At 42.7% G+C, this 19,065-nt stretch overlaps 1 protein-coding gene across 6 annotated transcripts in view; it reads right to left on the bottom strand.

Annotated features, from left to right (window-relative positions):
* The window catches only part of LOC143933942 (sodium-dependent neutral amino acid transporter B(0)AT2-like), a 231,952-nt gene that overhangs the window by 13,479 nt on the left and 199,408 nt on the right, over positions 1–19,065 (bottom strand). For all 6 annotated transcript variants that reach the window (XM_077457125.1, XM_077457124.1, XM_077457121.1 and 3 more), the window contains exons 5-6: positions 18,685–18,857; positions 11,851–11,961 (exon numbers count right to left, since the gene is read on the bottom strand). In XM_077457125.1, the coding sequence (XP_077313251.1) occupies positions 11,851–11,961; positions 18,685–18,857 (284 nt within the window). The remainder of the gene's footprint in view (positions 1–11,850; positions 11,962–18,684; positions 18,858–19,065) is intronic.

Below are 19,065 nucleotides of genomic sequence, written 5' to 3'. Positions count from 1 at the left end.
TCAATCAGTAGGCCAGCATAATTATAATATTTGAAATATGTAGACTCTAAGCCCTTGTACACACAGTTGGAGATTCTGACAACCAAATCAGTCGGAGTTATTCCGACGGATTAATTCCGGAAGAGATGTTGCATACACACGGTCGGACCAAGTTGTCGGAATTTCCGGTTGCCAAGAACGCGGTGACGTAAGCCGCGTACGGCGGTACTAGAAAAAGGAAGTTCAGCACCACGTCCGGCACCCTTTGGGCTCCTTCTGCTGATCTCGTGTGTATCGCGTGTTAGTAGAGGTTTGGTGAGAGATGATTTGCGCTTTTCAGATTTGTGATTCAGTTCGCTACTGCTCTTCAGTTTCTGCTTGTCTTTGCGTATCTGATAATCAGTGCGTGTAGTCAGTAAGCATTAGTTTCTCATTGTGGACTATATCTTGGTATAGTACGCTTTGATTTGCATTGCTTATTGTCTGCTTGCTTCTGCTATTCTGGTCGTTCTTTAAGGCATTGCTGTTTATCAGTGCTTTCTGTTGTCCGTTCTGACCAGCCGACCATTTTCAAACCATGTTTCGTCTACGTACTCGTCGTAGAGTTTGTGCTGTGCAGGGGCTTCGTGTTGGGGTTCTTACTTTGACACAAGCCCGGTCCATGAACAGAGAGGGGAGGCGTTTGTGGACCAAGAATTGGTTGCGCCAGCGTGACCAGTTCCCGCACATGCCTTTGCTCCGTGAGATCCGGATGACGGACCCCGTTTTTCACCGTCTGCTGGCTTTGCTGTCCCCTTATATCACCAGGCAGGATACCTGCATGCGGCAAGCCATCACTCCGGAGCAGAGGCTCATCGCCACGTTGTGCTACTTGGCGACAGGGAGAAGCCTTCAGGACCTAAAGTTCTCCACAGGCATCTCCCCCCAGGCTCTGGGGATCATTATTCCAGAGACCTGTTCTGCCATCATTCAGGTCCTGCAGAAGGACTATATGAAGGCAAGTTTTATCCTTTAACATCACATTCTATGCATTTATGATTGCTAATGTATTGCATTTCTTTCCTCATTCCCTAATTACCATCATTGCAATATGCTCTAATTCATATGCTCTGCCCCTTTGTCCTCATGCATATTTGCCTCACTAACTTCCCCACCATGCTCTTCTTGGCCCAAAAAACTATAGTCTAGTCACTTACCAATGTCTTTTGTCAGCTCCATAGTATTGCTTTCCCCTAAACACCCCCTAAAATGTCTACAAATGTTATGTGTGTGCTTCAATTCATGCAGAGTGACTTTTTTTGGTTGTGCCAAACTCATTAGGAACCCCCCTCCCCCCAACTGCTAGGTCAGCTGATAGCAATCCTCCATCTGCTGACTTTACCAAACCCAAAACACACTCTACCTACCTTTTTGATGGTCACTTTTATGGACGAGTTCACCAAAGTATGTAGTGCAAGGGCCTGCCTCAATACTTTCAAATGCTATAATTTTTTTAGTTTTTTCCCCTACTATTATCTTGATATGTAATAGCAGAATGTCAAAATGTGCTTCCATTTTGTTTTATTTTTGGTATTATGACACTTCTTACCTGTCCGGTGGGCTGCCAATAGTGTAAGTAAGGAGGGGCTGCCCAAAGTATCACACATTATTTAGGCATTCAGCTCTCAATCAAGTGGAGAGGGTTACCTGTCCAAAACATCCCTCCCCCTCATTTTTAGCAAGGGGTCATCAGATGGGGGGGGGGGTGATGACTCTGATAAGGGGACCTTATACTTTAGGCTTTAAATACTCAGTTCCCAAAATGTTCTACTGATCTTGGCCAAAAATGTTGGTGCCTAATCTGCTTGCAATGTTGATTTGCAAAATTACAAAATTTTTGGTCTTGTTTCACTCCACAGTTTCCTTCAACGCCACAGGAATGGCACACTGTGGCCTCCCACTTTGCCAGTCGTTGGGACTTTCCCAATTGTGGAGGTGAAATTGATGGGAAACACGTCCGCATTGTCCCACCACCCAACTCGGGGTCATACTATTTTAACTACAAGGGGTTTAATAGTATCGTGATGTTGGCGGTGGTGTCAGCGACCTATGACTTATTGTATGTGGACGTGGGGCAAAATGGCCGGATGTCGGAGTGTTCACACGGACGGAGTTCTACTGGCGTCTCCAGAGTGGCAGTCTGGGCTTGCCACCCCCAGAAGAGAATCAGGAAGGACTCCCGTTTGTCTTCGTCGCGGATGAGGCGTTTGCCCTGGCAAACCATCTGATGCGGCCTTTCCCGAAGAGGACCCTTACCCTGGACCAGAGGATTTTTAATTATCGGCTGGCCAGAGCCAGAAGAGTAGTGGAGAACACTTTTGGAATACTGGCCAGCCGGTTCCGCCTTTTTTTAACGCCTATCCACATGGCGGAATATAAAATAAATCACATAGTGCTTGCCTGCTGTGTTCTGCACAATTTCTTAAAAAGACATTCAGCAAACTATGCGCTCTCAGTTGTCCAAGATGCAGACTTGCTTGAAAATGAGAACCTCACGGGCCTTGAAGCTGTTCGTCCTGGCTTTCCCCCCCAAAGCGCCCGTGAGGTCCGAACCCAATACATGGAGTACTTTGTGGGTAGGGGGGCCATTGATATGCCAGACAATGTCTGAGCGGCATTTTTTTTAATAAATTTTCCTTTGAAACTCCAATAATCTTTGTTTTCATTTACTGCTTGGCTTGGTTTTAGGTGTCTCCTAGGTACATTTTTGTTTTTTGTTGTTGTGCCTTTTTCTACAACAGTGCAAACCCAAGTTCTGAGCGAGATGAGGGGACAGTCTCTTCTTCAGATAATCTTATTATGTTGTGGGTCTGCTACACACACACCTTGTTTTTGTTAACTAATGTATGTAGTGCATTACTGACCAAAATCTTGCTCATTTTCAGCACCATGGCAGAAATATGTAGGCTCAGGAAAATGGCATGATTGTGAAAATGAACACATCACTGTGGGTGTTATTTACTAAAGGCACATCCACTATGCACTGCAAAAGTGCACCTGAAACTGCACTTGGAGTGCAAAGTGGAGTTGCCTTTAGTAAATAACACCCATTGTCACCGAAAACAACAATTTTACTCCAAATACTGCTTTTGCGCATTGAAAAAGGAAGCCACACATTGTTGATAATTTAACTTTTTAATCAAAGCACATTCACATGTGCGTTTAGAAAAGGGTTTTTACAACAAACCAACATATTGGGTGTATCAAAAACATTATTTAAGGCAATTTTTGGGTAACTTGGTGTTTTTGTGTAAACAGGCATGTATCAAAGCGTAACATACAGAACACAGGAACTTACAAAGTTCAACTTTGAAAAGTGAAGACAATATCAGACATGAGTATGTACAAACTGGGCTGATATTGCCTTCATCACATGGGGTGTCATCCCTGGAAAATCCAAAATTGGAAGATGCACACAGTGTGTCAACGTGCTATCTCCCATCATGGGGGATCAATGTACATGTTTTGGGGCTGCAACCCCTTCAACTCAGCCACTTTCCACAAAACACGTACATTAATCCCCTATGATGGTAGATAGCGCATGTTGACACACTCTGTGCATCTTACAAATTTGTCTTTTTGTAAAAGACAAAAGTTGTTGTTTAAAAACAAAAAAATAAAACCCTAGCTAGTTTGGGGTGTTTCACACTCTCCCCAAAACATCAATGATGTTCTTCATTTTATTTTTAACATCATTGATGTTTTGCTGTATATTTTCTAAATCCCGATTGCACACCATTATCTCCCCAATCAGGATCTGGGCACTTTCACTGGTAAAATGTGATTCTTCTTCCACATCACCTACAAAAAAAAAGCAAAAAAACAAAACAAACACACACCATGTATTATAAATATGCCGACGTACATTGATGAGCTTACCGGAAGCTGTGGTCTCCGACACTCACCTGTTGTGGTGACAATTTGTCCAACTTCAGCGATCTCTCCTTCCTCCTCCTCCTGCTCCTCTGCGTCTGGTGTTGGAATTTTGCCTTCTTTGTGAGGGGTGGGGTCCCTGGTGTCCTCAGACTTCCCGAGTCTTCTCTCCCCTATGAGAATGTAAAAAAGGAATACTTAGCACACAGAGGGCAGAAATAGGAATATGAAACATTGCTTGGAAGTGTTGTACAATTGTGTTTTTTGGCCGAGTTCAAAGGTGAGAACATTATTGTGGACACTTTGTTAAGCTGGAATACTTACCTGCAGAACGATGTTTATTACGAACGAATGAAACCATGAACTTGAAAGTGGCCATTTTAAACTGCACAACATGAAATCAAAGCACATGGAGCATGTATGCAAGCAAGAATAATCATATGAACACACGACAACTACTTACTTTTTTGAAGAACACGCTTGATCCTTCTGTACTGATCGTGCTCCCTCAGTTTCAGGTCTGACCAGCGTTATCTCAGTTGATCCTTGGATCGGCGTACCCCAAAATTCTGCAGAAGACTCTTCACAACTGGCCTTTCTGATATTTGGGTTTGGGTAAGGTCCATACTTCCCATCATAGTCGGTCCTCTTCAATATGTCCACCATCTCCAACATCTCTACAAAAAAGACATATATTTGAGGCCTTAAATCTTCTCTTCCTGGATCGGGACGTTTCAGGCTCCGGGCTTTCCTCGCCCTCCTTCTCGTTAGTGGAACTCTGATTGCGCACCTGCGTTCTCTCCGCCATGTGCTCTCCCCACTGCGCAGAAAGCGAAGGGGCGGGGAATAGCCTAGAAAGAACGTCAGGGGCGGGCGGAGTTTCACGCATGCGCACTGTATATAAAACGCAACACGCGTGTGCCGTACGTACTATCTATGAACAGAGGGAGAAGCCGATGCGACGATCGTGCAAACGAAGGTAAAATTTTGAGCTTGGTACATCACTAGCCTATAATGCTTCTAGATTGAGGCCTGCATTAGTGGAGTTTAGCCTGACATTAGGGTTTGTCTTGTGTTGTGTCTTGCAGAGATTATGGGCGGTTTCAATGACCACAGTTTGCTCCCTCTGTTCATCAATAAATACAGGGAGCTGCCCTGCCTGTTGCAAGCGATGCACCCTCATTATAGTAACAAACTAAAGAGGCAAGCAGCAATGGAGAAACTGGTTGAGTTTGTGAAGCCGGTGGTCCCCAGGGCAGACATCCACTATTTAAAAGTGAAAATTGGTGGCCTGAGGAGTACATATCTGAAGGAGAGGAAGAAGGTGCTGAAGTCCATGCAATCTGGAGCTTCAGCAGATGATGTTTATGTCCCCAGGCTGTGCCATTATAACAGGATGCATTTTCTGTCAGACCAGGCTGAGGTCAGAGAATCCCTCTCTACTCTTCCTTCCACGTGTCCTATGCTACATTCCACACCCGCTGAGTCTTCCAATGCCCAACCTGGGCCTTCAACTCAGGAAGAACTGGGGGAGCCCAGCTTGAGCCAGGTATAGTATTGTTGTACATATTTTGGGAGTAAAAATGAATGATGTTAACTTGATTTTTGCTCACCAATTGCCAATTTTAGAAAGGGTTTCACATATCAATAGACAGTAGTGGCCAAAACCTTTGGGACAAGAATGAAAAAGGCTGGGCTCAGAATGATAGTCTTTTCTATTATTAAAATTGTGTGTGCTTGATGAACCAAAAACTAAAACTATGTCCCTTTTTCATACACAGGAAGACATCAGCCAGGAGGAGGGTGTGGAATGCAGCAGCCAGGAGGTGGCTGTGGAAAGTGGCAGCCAGGAGGAGGCAGGGGTAAGCGGCAGCCAAGCGGTGGACGGGCAAAGGAGCCTGACAGAATGCCAGGTCCCTCCCCTCCACGTTCCATGCAGGCTGATCGGGGAGGCTTCAGCGGCCCTCCAAGCCACCCCCATCTATCAAGAGGCCTTTGCCGCCTTGGCTGCGTGCAAATGGGAGAAAATGGAGGTGGGGCAACAGCTCTTGTGTGAGCAGATAATTATACACACCCTCAACAAGGGTCTGTTGGGCCAAATCACACAGGCAACACACTTGTGTGATTTGGCCCATGCCCCTCCTCCTCCTTCTGCCACATCTCCAGCACCACATCCACAGTCTGGAAGGAAGACCAGAGTGTGATGACCTGGGTTCAGTCTGGTCTGACAGAAGATGCAGCCTCTTGTAGTACCACAGCCTGGGAACATAGATGTCATCTGCTGCTGTTCCGGGTTTCTTGGACTTTAGGACCAGACTTCTCTCCCTCAGACATGTACTCCTCAGGCCACAAATTTTTGCGTTTAAATAGTTGATGTGTGCCCTGGGGGCCAAAGGCTTCGCTAATCTCCCCAGTTTCTCCATCGCTGCCTCCCTCTTTGTTACTGACACCTAAATAAAGGTTTTTTTTGTTTGAAGAAATACTTGCGTATGTGTTTGACTTCAAAAAGGCCAGTTTATTTGTGAGCAGGCAGGTACATTTCAAAAATACAAAGTGACATGAATAACAAGGGACACCACCACAAAAAAGATAATGTTGTTGTGGTAAGTTGACACACAAAACACACCCCAAAAAATGCAAAGATGAGCAAACTGTCAAAAAAGGAGATGTTTATGAAAAAACAAAAAACACAAAATCCCCCCCCCCCCAAAAAAAAAAGAAAAAATAATGTGTAGATGTGACGATTTAAAATATTGTATTGCTGAAATGAGTAAAAAAGACTGAAGAAATACATTCGGGAGAAGTGTGTGTGACTATGAGCATCAAAAGAAGTTCATTCTTGCAGCATTGTAAAGAACAAGAGAATGCGCTTCATGAAATAATTTGCGTGACGAATGTGCTATATCGATTACGAGCGGTAGTTTTACCTGAGCGAGCGCTTCCGTGTCCGAATTTGATTGTGAGCATGCATGGCACCTTGTCCGTCGGAGTAGGCTACACATGATCGGAGTATGTCCGATCGGAGCATTTTGTCTGAAAATTTTACCGGCAAGTTGGAAAAGTTGGTCCGTCGGATACTCCGACGGAAACAGTCCGATGCAGACCACACACAATCGGAATAGCCGACAAAACGGTCCGATAGGAAACATTCAGTCGGAATCTCCGACCGTGTGTACAAGGGCTTAGATAGCCTCAATCACGACTAGTCCTAGGTTTACTATGAGGGAGGTCTTTTGGTGCACAGTCCTCAAGTTGGAGAATAGCAACCTCTATATAGGGAAAATATAGTGTATGTAGACCTGGTTCAAGTCTTAAAAAAATAAAACACCCTAGGAAAGTGTATTTTTGGACTGTTATATATATATTTTTTGATCACTTTTTAAAGCAACACTATTTTTGTTCTTTGCTTTATGTGCTTCAGCGACTTGTCTTTCTGTTATTGACTGGACTAGATAGTGTAAAACCTCTTGGGTATTGGGTTTATTAAAAAAGTATTGCACTTACAAGTATCCAAGGGACCTTCCATGGCCACCTGTACCGAGCCATAAAACACTGGTGTTGCTAGGAGTCTCCCGTCGATTCCCAGCACCCAGATGAGAAGGTCAGAGACACCATTAAAATACCATACAGGTCAGTTCCTTACACTCTCGTTACTATAGTGCTCTTTTATTTTGCCTGACTTTTTTGGCAGCTCTTGGAGCACTATTTGATTCATTGATTGTCCTATATGTTCCAACTTCTTTTTAGATGATCCCTGCCGCCGTTAGGCCTAATATGGCCATATGGGGAACTCTCCCTCCAGTTTGGCATTTATTTTAGATGCTGCAGACATTGACGGCTGGGATTCTATATTGAAGGTATTAATTTAAGAATATATAATAAGATTGGAATATATTGAATATAAGAGTGTGTATCAGTCTGGGATTTTATGTCACCCCACCTTTACACTTCAATACCACCTTTTTCCTCACCACTTTTTCTTCATTTAGAATTTTTCTTGCATGCTTTTATGGACACGCTTTAATTTGGACTTCAATTTTTCCTTTTCCTCATTGTTGTCCAGATATTTTTTTTTCACACTTACTCATTCATTTATTCATTAATACTTTTAATCAAACCTGGACAATTCAGGTACAATTATTCTTGCATCACATCACATGTTTGGCACTTCATGTCAGTAATCAATAAATTAAATTAAATTTACATAATCATTATCCCCATACTCCCCCATATCTCACTTACCAGTTTTTGATCTCTTTATAAATAATAATTATTGGGACCTTTGCTGCAGGTACTTGGGACCCCCTCCCCCCCCTTTCTGTTGGCCCTTTGGCTGCCTTGATTGTGGCTTCTTGTTAGCCACATGTGAGTAGATCTCCCCCCCTTTGGAGCGTGTACCGCATGAGGGTACGGGATCGTCTGATTTTTTTAAGGGAACTCCAGCCAGGAGAATTTGTGTGCATCCTTCATTGGCAAAAATGTTGTCTTTGTAATTTGCCTCCATATGGATGAGAGACTTTGCATTATTAAAGTTTACATTGTTGATATATGAAAATAATGACTGTATATATGTTTTTTGACAGCAAATTAATTCCCTGAGAAAGACTTTGACCACACATGTTGAAACTAGTTGGGGATTTGCATTTTTTTAATACTGATTAAATATTGTTGCACGATTGTAATACTGTAAAATTGAATATTCACGCATATCTCTGACCGGACCTCATATTTTAAGTGTTTATGTATGTTCATGACAATTTCTAATAAAATCCTTTTTAAACTATCCAATTTTTTTACTTCTGCTGCGAAAACCCCCCGCTGGGGGAGACTTTTCCATACCAAATGTATGTGTTTTTCTAGGAACACAAGATGAGGTAAGCTGCCAGCACCATAACTTCAGATACCATTAACTCACATAAATGTATAAAAGAGAGTGCAGTGCTATGTATACACTGAACAAAATTAGAAACGCAACACTTTTGTGTTTGCCCCTATTTATCATGAGCTGAACTCAAAGATCTACGACTTTTTGTACACAAAAGGCCTACCATATTTTCCAGCGTATTAGATGTCCTTTTATACTTGAAAATATCCCCCCCCCCCCCTCCCCCCAAAAAAAAAAAACGGGGGTCGTCTTCTACCTCGGTATAAAATGTCCACCCACTGGATGTGCGGTAATACTGTTTGTAGCTTCGGCTACATATAGTACACCGTGCTGAGCCAATCATGGCGAGCGATGTATTCTATTAATGAATACAAAGCCTGCTCAGATTGGCAGAGGTTGTAACATCATCAGCCTGTGCCTCTCTGAGTCTCAAAGCCAATCCGAGCAGGCTTTGTATTCATTAATAGAATACATTTCTCGCCGTGATTGGCTCAGCATGGTATACAGTATGTTACCAAATGCGTTGATCGGAACCATCTTGTTTGGACAAAATCATGCCCGTTTCTGTCAGCGGTTGTTCCCGGCTACCCCTCAGCTCCTCTTCCGTCCACAGCCATTTCGCCATTCACCACAGGAGCTTTGGTTTTTAGGACCTGACCCTCCATCTGGCTCTGCACACATTGGTTCTCCCCCTACAGTGGACTTTGCTGGGCAAATTAGGCATTTACCACCGCAGCATTGCTTCGCAAATCTGGTTCACATTCTACCGCTTTACAAGGTACTGTCACAGTGGTAATCAAGTTGCACAGACCTAATATTGCTGTTTCAGTATGTTACCGAAGTTACTAGACAGACTAGTCAGAAGGGAGTCATCTTATATGGAGAGTATATCCTAAAGCCAAAGTTTTAGCTGGAAAATTAGGGGGTCGTCATATGCCCAGTCACCTTATATGCCATCAAATACAGTATTCCTCTCTAAATCTGTGCCTTTACTGAGGTAATTCATCCACCTCACAGGTGTGGCATATCAAGATGCTGATTAGACAGCATGAATATTGCACAGGTGTGCCTTAGGCTGGCCACAAAAAAAAAAAAAAAAGCCACTGTAAAATGTGCAGTTTTACTTTATTGTGACCACAATTTGCCTCACGCAGTGCAGCATAACTCCTTTGTATATAGTTGATCAGGTTGTTGATTGTGGCCTGTGGAATGTTGGTTCATTCCTCTTCAATGGCTGTGCGAAGTTCCTGGATATTGGCAGAAACTGGAACAAGCTGTCGTATAAGCCGATCCAGAGCATCCCAAACATGCTCAATGGGTGACATGTCCGGTGAGTATGCTGGCCATGCAAGAACTGGGATGTTTTCATCTTCCAGGAATTGTGTACAGGTCCTTGCAACATGGGGCAATGCATTATGCTGCAACATGAGGTGAATTTGTGTATTAACCACTTGCCGACCGACTCCTGTACATATACCTCAGCAGTTTAAAGATGGATATCTCAGTAACGGCAGCAGCTGCTGCCACAACCGAGGTATCCATCTTTAGAGCCATTGGTCCTGTTTATGATAATGGTGGTCTCTGTGGCGGATTCGCCACGTGATCACCGTTATGGGCAGCGGGAGAGGTGCCACCCCCCTCCTGCTGCTTACCGGAGCCGTCGGCAGCAGCGGAGGCAATCGGGACCTGTCCGTGGCTGGGTATGGAGAAGTGTGAGGGGAAGATGGCCCCCACCCGTCTCCATGCTATAGCAGGGTGGAAGCGACGTCAAAACGTCACTTCCGCCCATATGTCTTAAAGGCACATTTTTCTGTTGTCATTTTTTCAAATGACAACATTTGTTTTATTTTTATTTTTTATTGCATTAAAGTCCAAATATGAGATCTGAGGTCTTTTTGATCCCAGATCTCATATTTAAGAGAACCTGTCATGTTTTTTTTCTATTACAAGGGAGGTTTACATTCCTTGTAATAGCAATAAAAAAGTGATCCAATTTTTTTATAACGGAAAAAAAAAAAAAAAAATCAAGTAAAATGCATTAGAAAAAAATAATAATTGTAAAGCGCCCCGTCCTGACGGGTTTGCGCGCAGAAGCAAACGCATATGTGAGTAGCGCCTGCATATGAAAACGGGGGTCAAACCACACACGTGAGGCAACGCTGGAAACAGAGTGAGAGCAATCATTCTAGCCCCAGACCTGCTCTGTAACGCAAAACATGCAACCTGTAGATTTTTTTTAAACTTTGCCTATGAAGATTTTTAAGTGTAAAAGTTTGACGCCATGCCACGAGCGGGCACAATTTTGAAGCGTGACATGTTTGGTATCAATTTAAGCGCCGTAACATTATCTTTCACACTATAAAAAAAAATTGGCTAACTTTACTGTTGTCTTATTTTTTGATTCAAAAAGTTTATTTTTTTCCCCCCCAAAAAAAGAGTGCTTATAAGACCGATGCGTAAATACGGTGTGGCAAAAAGTATTGCAATGACCACCATTTTAGTCTCTAGGGTGTTAGAAAAAAAATGTATAATGTTTGGGGGTTCCAAGTAATTTTCCAGCAAAAAAAAAAAAAAAAAAACACAACAACTTGTTTTTAACTTGTAAACGCAGAGTCTGAAAAAGAGGCCTGGTCTTTAAGCGGTTAATCAAGGCAGAGTCTGTTGAATACCTCAGTTTGGGGCTATATTAGGGCCGAGTGTCACCATGATCTGGCAACAGTAAGCGCAGCTGACTCAGTCTCACATTGTTGTTAGGTCACGCTGACAATTTCTAGAGCAAGTTGACCCGCTTATCCAGGATTTGATCTTCTGATGAGCGATTCTTCCAGGTTGAGCAGATAGGAAGCATTTTAGGACCTGAACCAGTCCTCTACACACCATACCTTTCTAATGGAATCTCCTCCTACAAGGAGAACACCCTCTCTTTTGGATTCACACCAAAACCAATTCTTATGATACTACACACCGAATAGTTTTTATTTAACAAATAAAGTAAAAATTCATGATTAAGTAAGGAGCATTGTTTATGGTGACATAAGGTAAGATTAGTGGTCTGTAGAAGATATGAGCCATACCTTTGGTGTAAACATGATTCGAATCCCATCCATAGCACCATCCAGTAACAATCCACGGACGAGGAAGCAGAAGAGCACAACATAAGGAAAAACCGAGCTAAAATACATCACCTGGAAAAGTCAAAAAATGTATGTAGTCACATAAAGTGAACTTGAGTTTCAGTATTTAAAGTAGAACTATAGACATCATTTTTTTAATTTTAGATAAAAGTAAAATGAAGGTTTGAACACGTCAGGTTTTTTTTGCCATTTGTGTCCCATTGGGGGAATCTACCATCACTTTCTGTCCCATAGCCAAAACAGGAAGTGAGAGAAAATTCTTACAAGTAAAAAAAAATAAATTCTTAAAAAAATAAAAATAATAATAATAATAATAATAATAATAATAATAATAATAAATAATAATAATAGGGAATTTTTTTTTTTTTTACTCACCTCTAAATACCTGTTGCTAGGGGGTCCCTCGTAGTCTGCCTTCTTCCTTGCCCGGGCTGATGACATCACTTCCCCTTGTGCCGCACAGTCACCTGGGACCTGTCACGTGTCCCAAATGATTGTGCGGCGTATCACGGCGCCCTGCGCCGCACGCGCATGCCAATTGGGTGAAGCCACAGCCGGGTGCCCACAGTAAGAATGACGGCGCTGCGGAGCGGGGAACGAGGGGGGGGGGGGGGCTTCGTTCCCCCGCATCGCTGGACCCTGGGACAGGTAAGTGTCCGATTATTAAAAGTGAGCAGTTGCAGTATTTGTAGCTGCTGACTCTTAATTTTTTTTTTCCCCACACCCCCAGGTCACCAGCTAGTGTCCCCATTGGAAGATTCCCCCTTATTACTTTTCTGGGGACAACCAAAAAATTGGGGATTTTCTTCTTTTACTTTCAATGAGAGCATTAAACAGGAAGGTAAAAAAAAAACTGCAAGAGTTTAAGTAACTTGAGATTTCTTAAAAATTCTAAAAATAAAATATATTATTTAAAATAAGAAGCAGAAAAATTAAATACACCAAATAATAGTTCCCTACTGTCACCTGAGCCAGTATGCAGGTCAGGACATCCTCACTAGTTTAACACTTTAGTGTCTTGAAATATATTCATACCCCTTGAAATTTTCCACATTTTGCCATGTTACAACCAAAAACTTAAATGTATTATATTGGGATTTTATGTGATTTTAAGACCAACACAAAGTGCCACATCATTGTAAAGTGGAAGGAAAATAGCAATGCCAAGCTGCTGCTAACAAAGCAAACAGAATATTGGTATGCATTAAAAAAAAGGGGATTGACTCAAGAGATAAAACAATAAACCCCGCTCTACAAGACTCTGGTCCGGCCGCACCTGGAATATGCTGTCCAGTTCTAGGCACCAGTCCTCAGGAAGGATGTACTGGAAATGGAGCGAGTACAAACAAGAGCAACAAAGCTCATAAAGGGTCTGGAAGATATTAGTTATGAAGAAAGGTTGCGAGCACTGAACTTATTCTCTCTGGAGAAGAGATGCTTGAGAGAGGATATGATAGGGATAAAGCTTTTTTGCGGAAGGGAGCTTAACAAGACTCCTAGTCACTCATTAAAATTAAAAGAAAAGAGGTTTAACCTTAAACTATGTTAACTAAAGGGTTCTTTATTGTAAGAGTGGCAAGGATGTGGAATTCCCTTCCACAGGCAGTGGTCTCAGCGGGGGGGCACTAATAGTTTCAAAAAACCATTAGATATGCACCTGAACGACCGCAACATACAGGGATATAAAATGTAATACGGACATATAATCACACACATAGGTTGGACTTGATGGACTTGTGTCTTTTTTTCAACCTCGCCTACTATGTAACTATATGAAAATGATAATTTTTTTTTTTACAAATATCTGAAAAGTGTGGCGTTCATTTGTATTCAGCCCCCTTTAAATTGGATACCCTTAGGCCCCTTTCACACGTGTGGACTGTATGTCCATATTTCAGCCAAACGTTTTCAGATGAAATACGGACATGCATCCCTATGGGATAGCGGGTGTTAGCGGATAAATATCCGCTGACACCCGATATCATCCATCTCTGCTATGGTCCGATTCTGTAGACGGAGGAAAATCCTATTTTTCTATCTATCTGTCTGCAGAGTGGATGGGATGAACACGGACAGACGGTCCCCGCACAGTGTGCAGGGACCGCAATGTGATCCTCTGAGCAAGCGGATGTTCGCGGGGCGTCCCGTGTGAAAGTACCCATAACTAAAATCAAGTGGAATCAATTGCCTTCAGAAGTCACCTATTAGTAAATAAAATCCACCTGTGTTAATCTCAGTATAAATACAGCTGTTCTGTGTGGCCCTCAAAGGTTTGTTAGAGAACTTCAGTGAACAAACAGCATCATGAAGGTGAACAAACACACCAGACAGGTCAGGGATACAGTTGTAGAGAAAATGGAAAGAGTGTGGCACAAATGCAATCAAAAGACAAAAAAACCATCGCATACGTTGTGAGGATTATAAGGTTCACCTTCCAGCAGAACAACGACCCTAAACATACAGCCAGAGCTACAACGGAATGGTTTCGTTTAAAGCATATTCATCTGTTAGAATAGCCCAGTTAAATTCTATACCTAAATCCAATTGAGAATCTGTGGCAAGACTTGAAAATTGCTGTTCAAACGCTCTCCATCCAATCTGACAGAGCTTGAGATATTTTGCAAAGAAGAATGGGCAACAAATTCACTCTAGATGTGCATCCCTCCTAATGTCAATACCCACTCCCAAGTTTTTTATAGTCCTATGCCTAAACCTTGGTGCCATGTAGAAGCTCTGGAATTGAACTGTTGGCTTAGACCAGCTGTTACTAAATGACGGACCCAATGACAGTCCTATCTGGATTGCGGCTCCACCATTTAGCAGCTAGGGTGTCCTCTACCGGGTAATAGCATAGCCTCCTTCACCGCCATCGGCACAGCATTAATCCTTTCCAGCAGGTAGATGGCAAAAGCCGTGGAATGTCTGGGCAGTGGCGGTAGCTGGCCAACTTTCTTTTTCATACACCACGGGACACAGAGCCTTGTTAATTACTTAATGGGTTGTATAGCTCACCAGTAGGTGATTGGACACTGGCACACCCAATGAAGACAAGTCCCCCTCTATATAACCCCTCCCATTTTTTGCCAGTGTCTAAGGTGTTGGTCACGGTTAAAGATGTGCTAAGAAGAAAGCTCTACTGAAAGATCCCTCCAGTGGTTAAGGAGCTATTCAACCGGATCCATCCAATAAAGCCAAAAAAATACACAAATGCTAAAATGGATGGTACCCGGGCCTCGTGGAAGAGCAAGGTTTTGCCTGTAATGTCTCTCTTGTAGGACTGGGCTCTGGGATCTAGTACTTTGGGCATGTATTAAAAAATGTGCAAAGATACTCTGGCAGAGTCTTCTACAGGTCCAGGGAAGAGGCATCCTTTAAATAGAAACTCAGAGCCCTGAAGGTTGGCACAACACTACCCGCCATGATGGCTGAAGACTGGATCTGTCCGGTCTTCAGCAGTTCCTGCAGCGGGGATAAGGTGAAAAAATCCTAAGAAAAAAATCTTAAGGACTTTCTCCTGTGAGTAGCTGTATGTCTTACCTGTTTTCCGCCACTGAAGGGAGTAAAGATGCATACCTGGTGTTCTACTTACCATGCTCTCCAGGAAACAAAAGCTCAGTGTCAGCCGGTACATTGAGCGGCTCACTTCCTCCGCTGTAGGTTCTGCCAAAACTCTGTAGGGGGGGGTCCCTTGTAGTCTGGGGTCCACAGCACTTGTTGGGGCATTTCTCTTTCCCCCTTCTTGCCCCCCGCCATTCCCCCAGTTTGGCGGGGGGAGGGAGGGGGTGTGGATGCCGTGGGCGTGCACGCCAGCCACAGAGCAGGTGCAGGGTGGAATTTTTTTTATAAACCCCCAGACACCAGAGCTCTGCATACAAGAGGGACACAACAGCTTGGGGCACAAACAACTCCATGTGTGTTGGATGCAGGCACACCAAGATGTCTAACGCATCATCAGGCTGTGAAAATTAGCATCATAATGTTTGTATTGCTAGACAAGCTCAGCAGTTGATGCACCTGCGCTAGTACCTCTGCTTTTTTCTAGCTTAGGACTGTGTCTTCCCGTAGAAGGAGTTCAGGGGTTTAGAGGAAAAAATAAAATTGCTACTTTAATCGTGGTGTCCTCACAGAAGAGCAGAAAGTGGGGTAGTAACCCATTATCAAGGCACTGTGTTCCGTGGTGAAAAGGATTTAAAAAGGATTTGAAAGGTAAGCTGTTGCTCTAGTTAACAAGTCAATGATTTGGTGCAAGGATACGGAGCAGTCCTAGCAACCAATCACCCGCCTGTTAACATGAAAAGGTTCGGCAGCTCCCGCCCTCTGCCCAAACATGCTGCATCTTCTAACCTCTACATTGCCTTGAAAAAAATATTCAAAAATATTCATACCCCGTGAAATTTTCCACATTTTGTCATGTCACAACCCAAAATGTAAATCTATTTTATTGGGATTTTATGTGATAGACCAATACAAAGTGCCACATAATTGCGAAGTGAAAGGAAATGATAAATGGTTTTCAACATTTTTTTTTACAAATAAATATGTGAAAAGTGTGGCGTGCATTTGTATTCAATACTTTGTAGAACCCCCTTTCGCTGCAATTACAGCTGCAAGTTTTTTTGGGGATGTCTCTACCAGCTTTGCACATCAGGAGTGTGAATTTTTTGCCCATTCTTCTTTGCAAAATAGCTCAAGCTCTGTCAGATTGGATGGAGAGCATCTGAACAGCAATTTTCAGGTCTTGCCACAGATTTTCAACACATGAATATGCTTTGATCTAAACCATTCCATTGTAGCTATAGCTGTATATTTAGAGTCGTTGTCCTGAAAGGTGAACCCTCGCCCCAATCTCAAGTCTTTTGCAGACTCTAAAAGGTTTTCTTCCAAGATTACCCTGAAATTTTGCTCCATCCATCTTCCCATCAACTCTAATCAACTTCCCTGTCCCTGCTGAAGAAAAGCATCCCCACAACATGATGCTGCCACTACCATGTTTCACGGTGTGGATGGTGTGTTTAGGGCGATGTGCCGTGTTAGTTTTTTGCCACACATAGCGTTCTGCTTTTAGGCCAAAAATTTCAATTTTGGTCTCATCTGATTCTGCCAACGGGACTTCTTATGGCTTTCTTTCAACAGTGGCTTTCTTCTTGCCACTCTTCTATAAAGACCGGATTTGTGGAGTGCATGACTAATAGTTGTACTGTGGACAGATTCTCCCACCTGAGCTGTGGATCTCTGCAGCTCCTCCAGAGTTACCATGGATCTCTTGGCTGCTTCTCTGATTAATGCTCTCCATGCCCGGCTTGTCAATTTAGGTGGACGGCCATGTCTTGGTAGGTTTGCCGTTGTGCCATACTCTTTCCATTTTCAGATGATGAATTGAATAGTGCTCTGTGAAATGTTCAACGCTTGGGATATTTATTTATTTTTTATAACCTAACCCTCCACAACTTTATCCCTGCCCTGTCTGGTGTGTTACTTGGCCTTCATGATGGCATTTGCTTGCTAAGGTTCTCTGAGGGCTTCACAGAACAGCTGTATTTATATTGATTTTTAATATAATACACACAGGTGGACTCTAAAAATTAGGTGACTTCTGAAGGCAAGTGATTAGGGGTATCAGAGTAAAGGGGGCTGAATACAAATGCACGCCACACTTATTTGTAATTGTGAAAATAAATTTCCAATAAAATACATTTACATTTTTGGTTGTAACATGGCAAAATGTGGAAAATTTCAAGGAGTATGAATACTTTTTCAAGGCACTGTATCTGCTGGAAAGGATGAGTGCTGTGCAAGGTAAGATAAAGAGGACTAGGATACAAGTAAGGAGGGCTGTGAAAGGGACTGGGATGCAAGTAAGGGGTGCTGTAAAGGGGACGGGTGTAAGGAAGGGGGGCTGTGAAGGGGACTGCGGTGCAAGGAAGGGGGTCTGTAGTTGAAAGGGGGGTTCTGTGATGTAAAGAGGAGGCAATGTGGTGTAAACGAGGGACTGTGATGTAAAGGGGAGGACTGATGACACTTACGTAAACACAAAACTGTAATGTAAGGGGGTGGGGCTGTGATATGAAGGATCCAAGTCAAAGAACAAACATGAGACTCGGACCTCTGCTGGATGAAAATTTAAGCTATGCTTATTTGTGAAGCATAGCCACCATATAATATTAATTGGTACATGTAAAAGCTTACTGAAGTAGTCTCTACTGATTAGGAACTGAAGCTACATACTGTCCAGGTCTGCCTAATTGTCACCAATTAGCAGAGTCCACAGGACCAATGTCAGAGGGAGCCTGGAGCAATGATTGCTTACAGACAGGCAAAAGCTCAACAGTTTGAGTTTGATAAGTAATGGTTACTGTAAACGGTCATTTATACTCTCAAAATGGGATGGCAACGCATCAGACATGTAGCAAGTTCTTCTAAGCAACAGATCAAACTGCACAGCAGCATATAACTGTGTTGTAGTATGCTGCAAAACATGTACATTGGAGATCTGTTTGGTTACTCTATTGGCAGGCCATTCAATATGACAACACTGCAAAGCGCCGACCCAAGTAACATTGGTTACCACAACACACGTTAATTGAGAAGTGTAAATGGGCCTCAGACCATTGTCTGCTCTTAGATCTTCTGTTAATCTACTCAGCTAGGAAATAGAAAGAATAATCCCAATGCTGCAAACTCATTTTAACTTCTCAACTTGTGCAACATTTTACTCTTCAGACATGGATGGTGAGGTTACAACACATTCATTACTGATACATATTATCAACTTACTTTCCCAGAAGACTTGATGCCTTTGATCATACCACCACAAACCAGTACCCAGGCAAGAATAAGACACCCTGTCATTGGCCAGTTCATCTCCGATGCTTCAATAGACTCTGTAACATCCAAGGCTTTTCTGTACCAGAAGTACGTAGTGGGTGTACTCTCGGCACATTCTAGCTCTGTAAAATACCAAAAAAAAAGAAATGCCCAGAGTAGAACATTAAAGGGTACATTGAGGCAAAATGTAAAAAAACAAAAAAAAAAAAAAAAAAACTAACAAAAGGTAATTTTTCGCACTCATCAAATAGATATGATTAAACACTCTATGGAAAATTTAGCAGACCAAAAGGAAACAAATAAAAGTAGTTCATTGTTGAGGTTTAGATA

The sequence above is a fragment of the Lithobates pipiens genome, unplaced genomic scaffold (genome assembly GCF_037356315.1).
Source record: "Lithobates pipiens isolate NorthernLeopardFrog02 unplaced genomic scaffold, aLitPip1_a1.2 Scaffold_27, whole genome shotgun sequence".
Taxonomy (NCBI): domain Eukaryota; kingdom Metazoa; phylum Chordata; class Amphibia; order Anura; family Ranidae; genus Lithobates; species Lithobates pipiens.
This window is presented reverse-complemented; position numbering and strand designations above follow the sequence as displayed.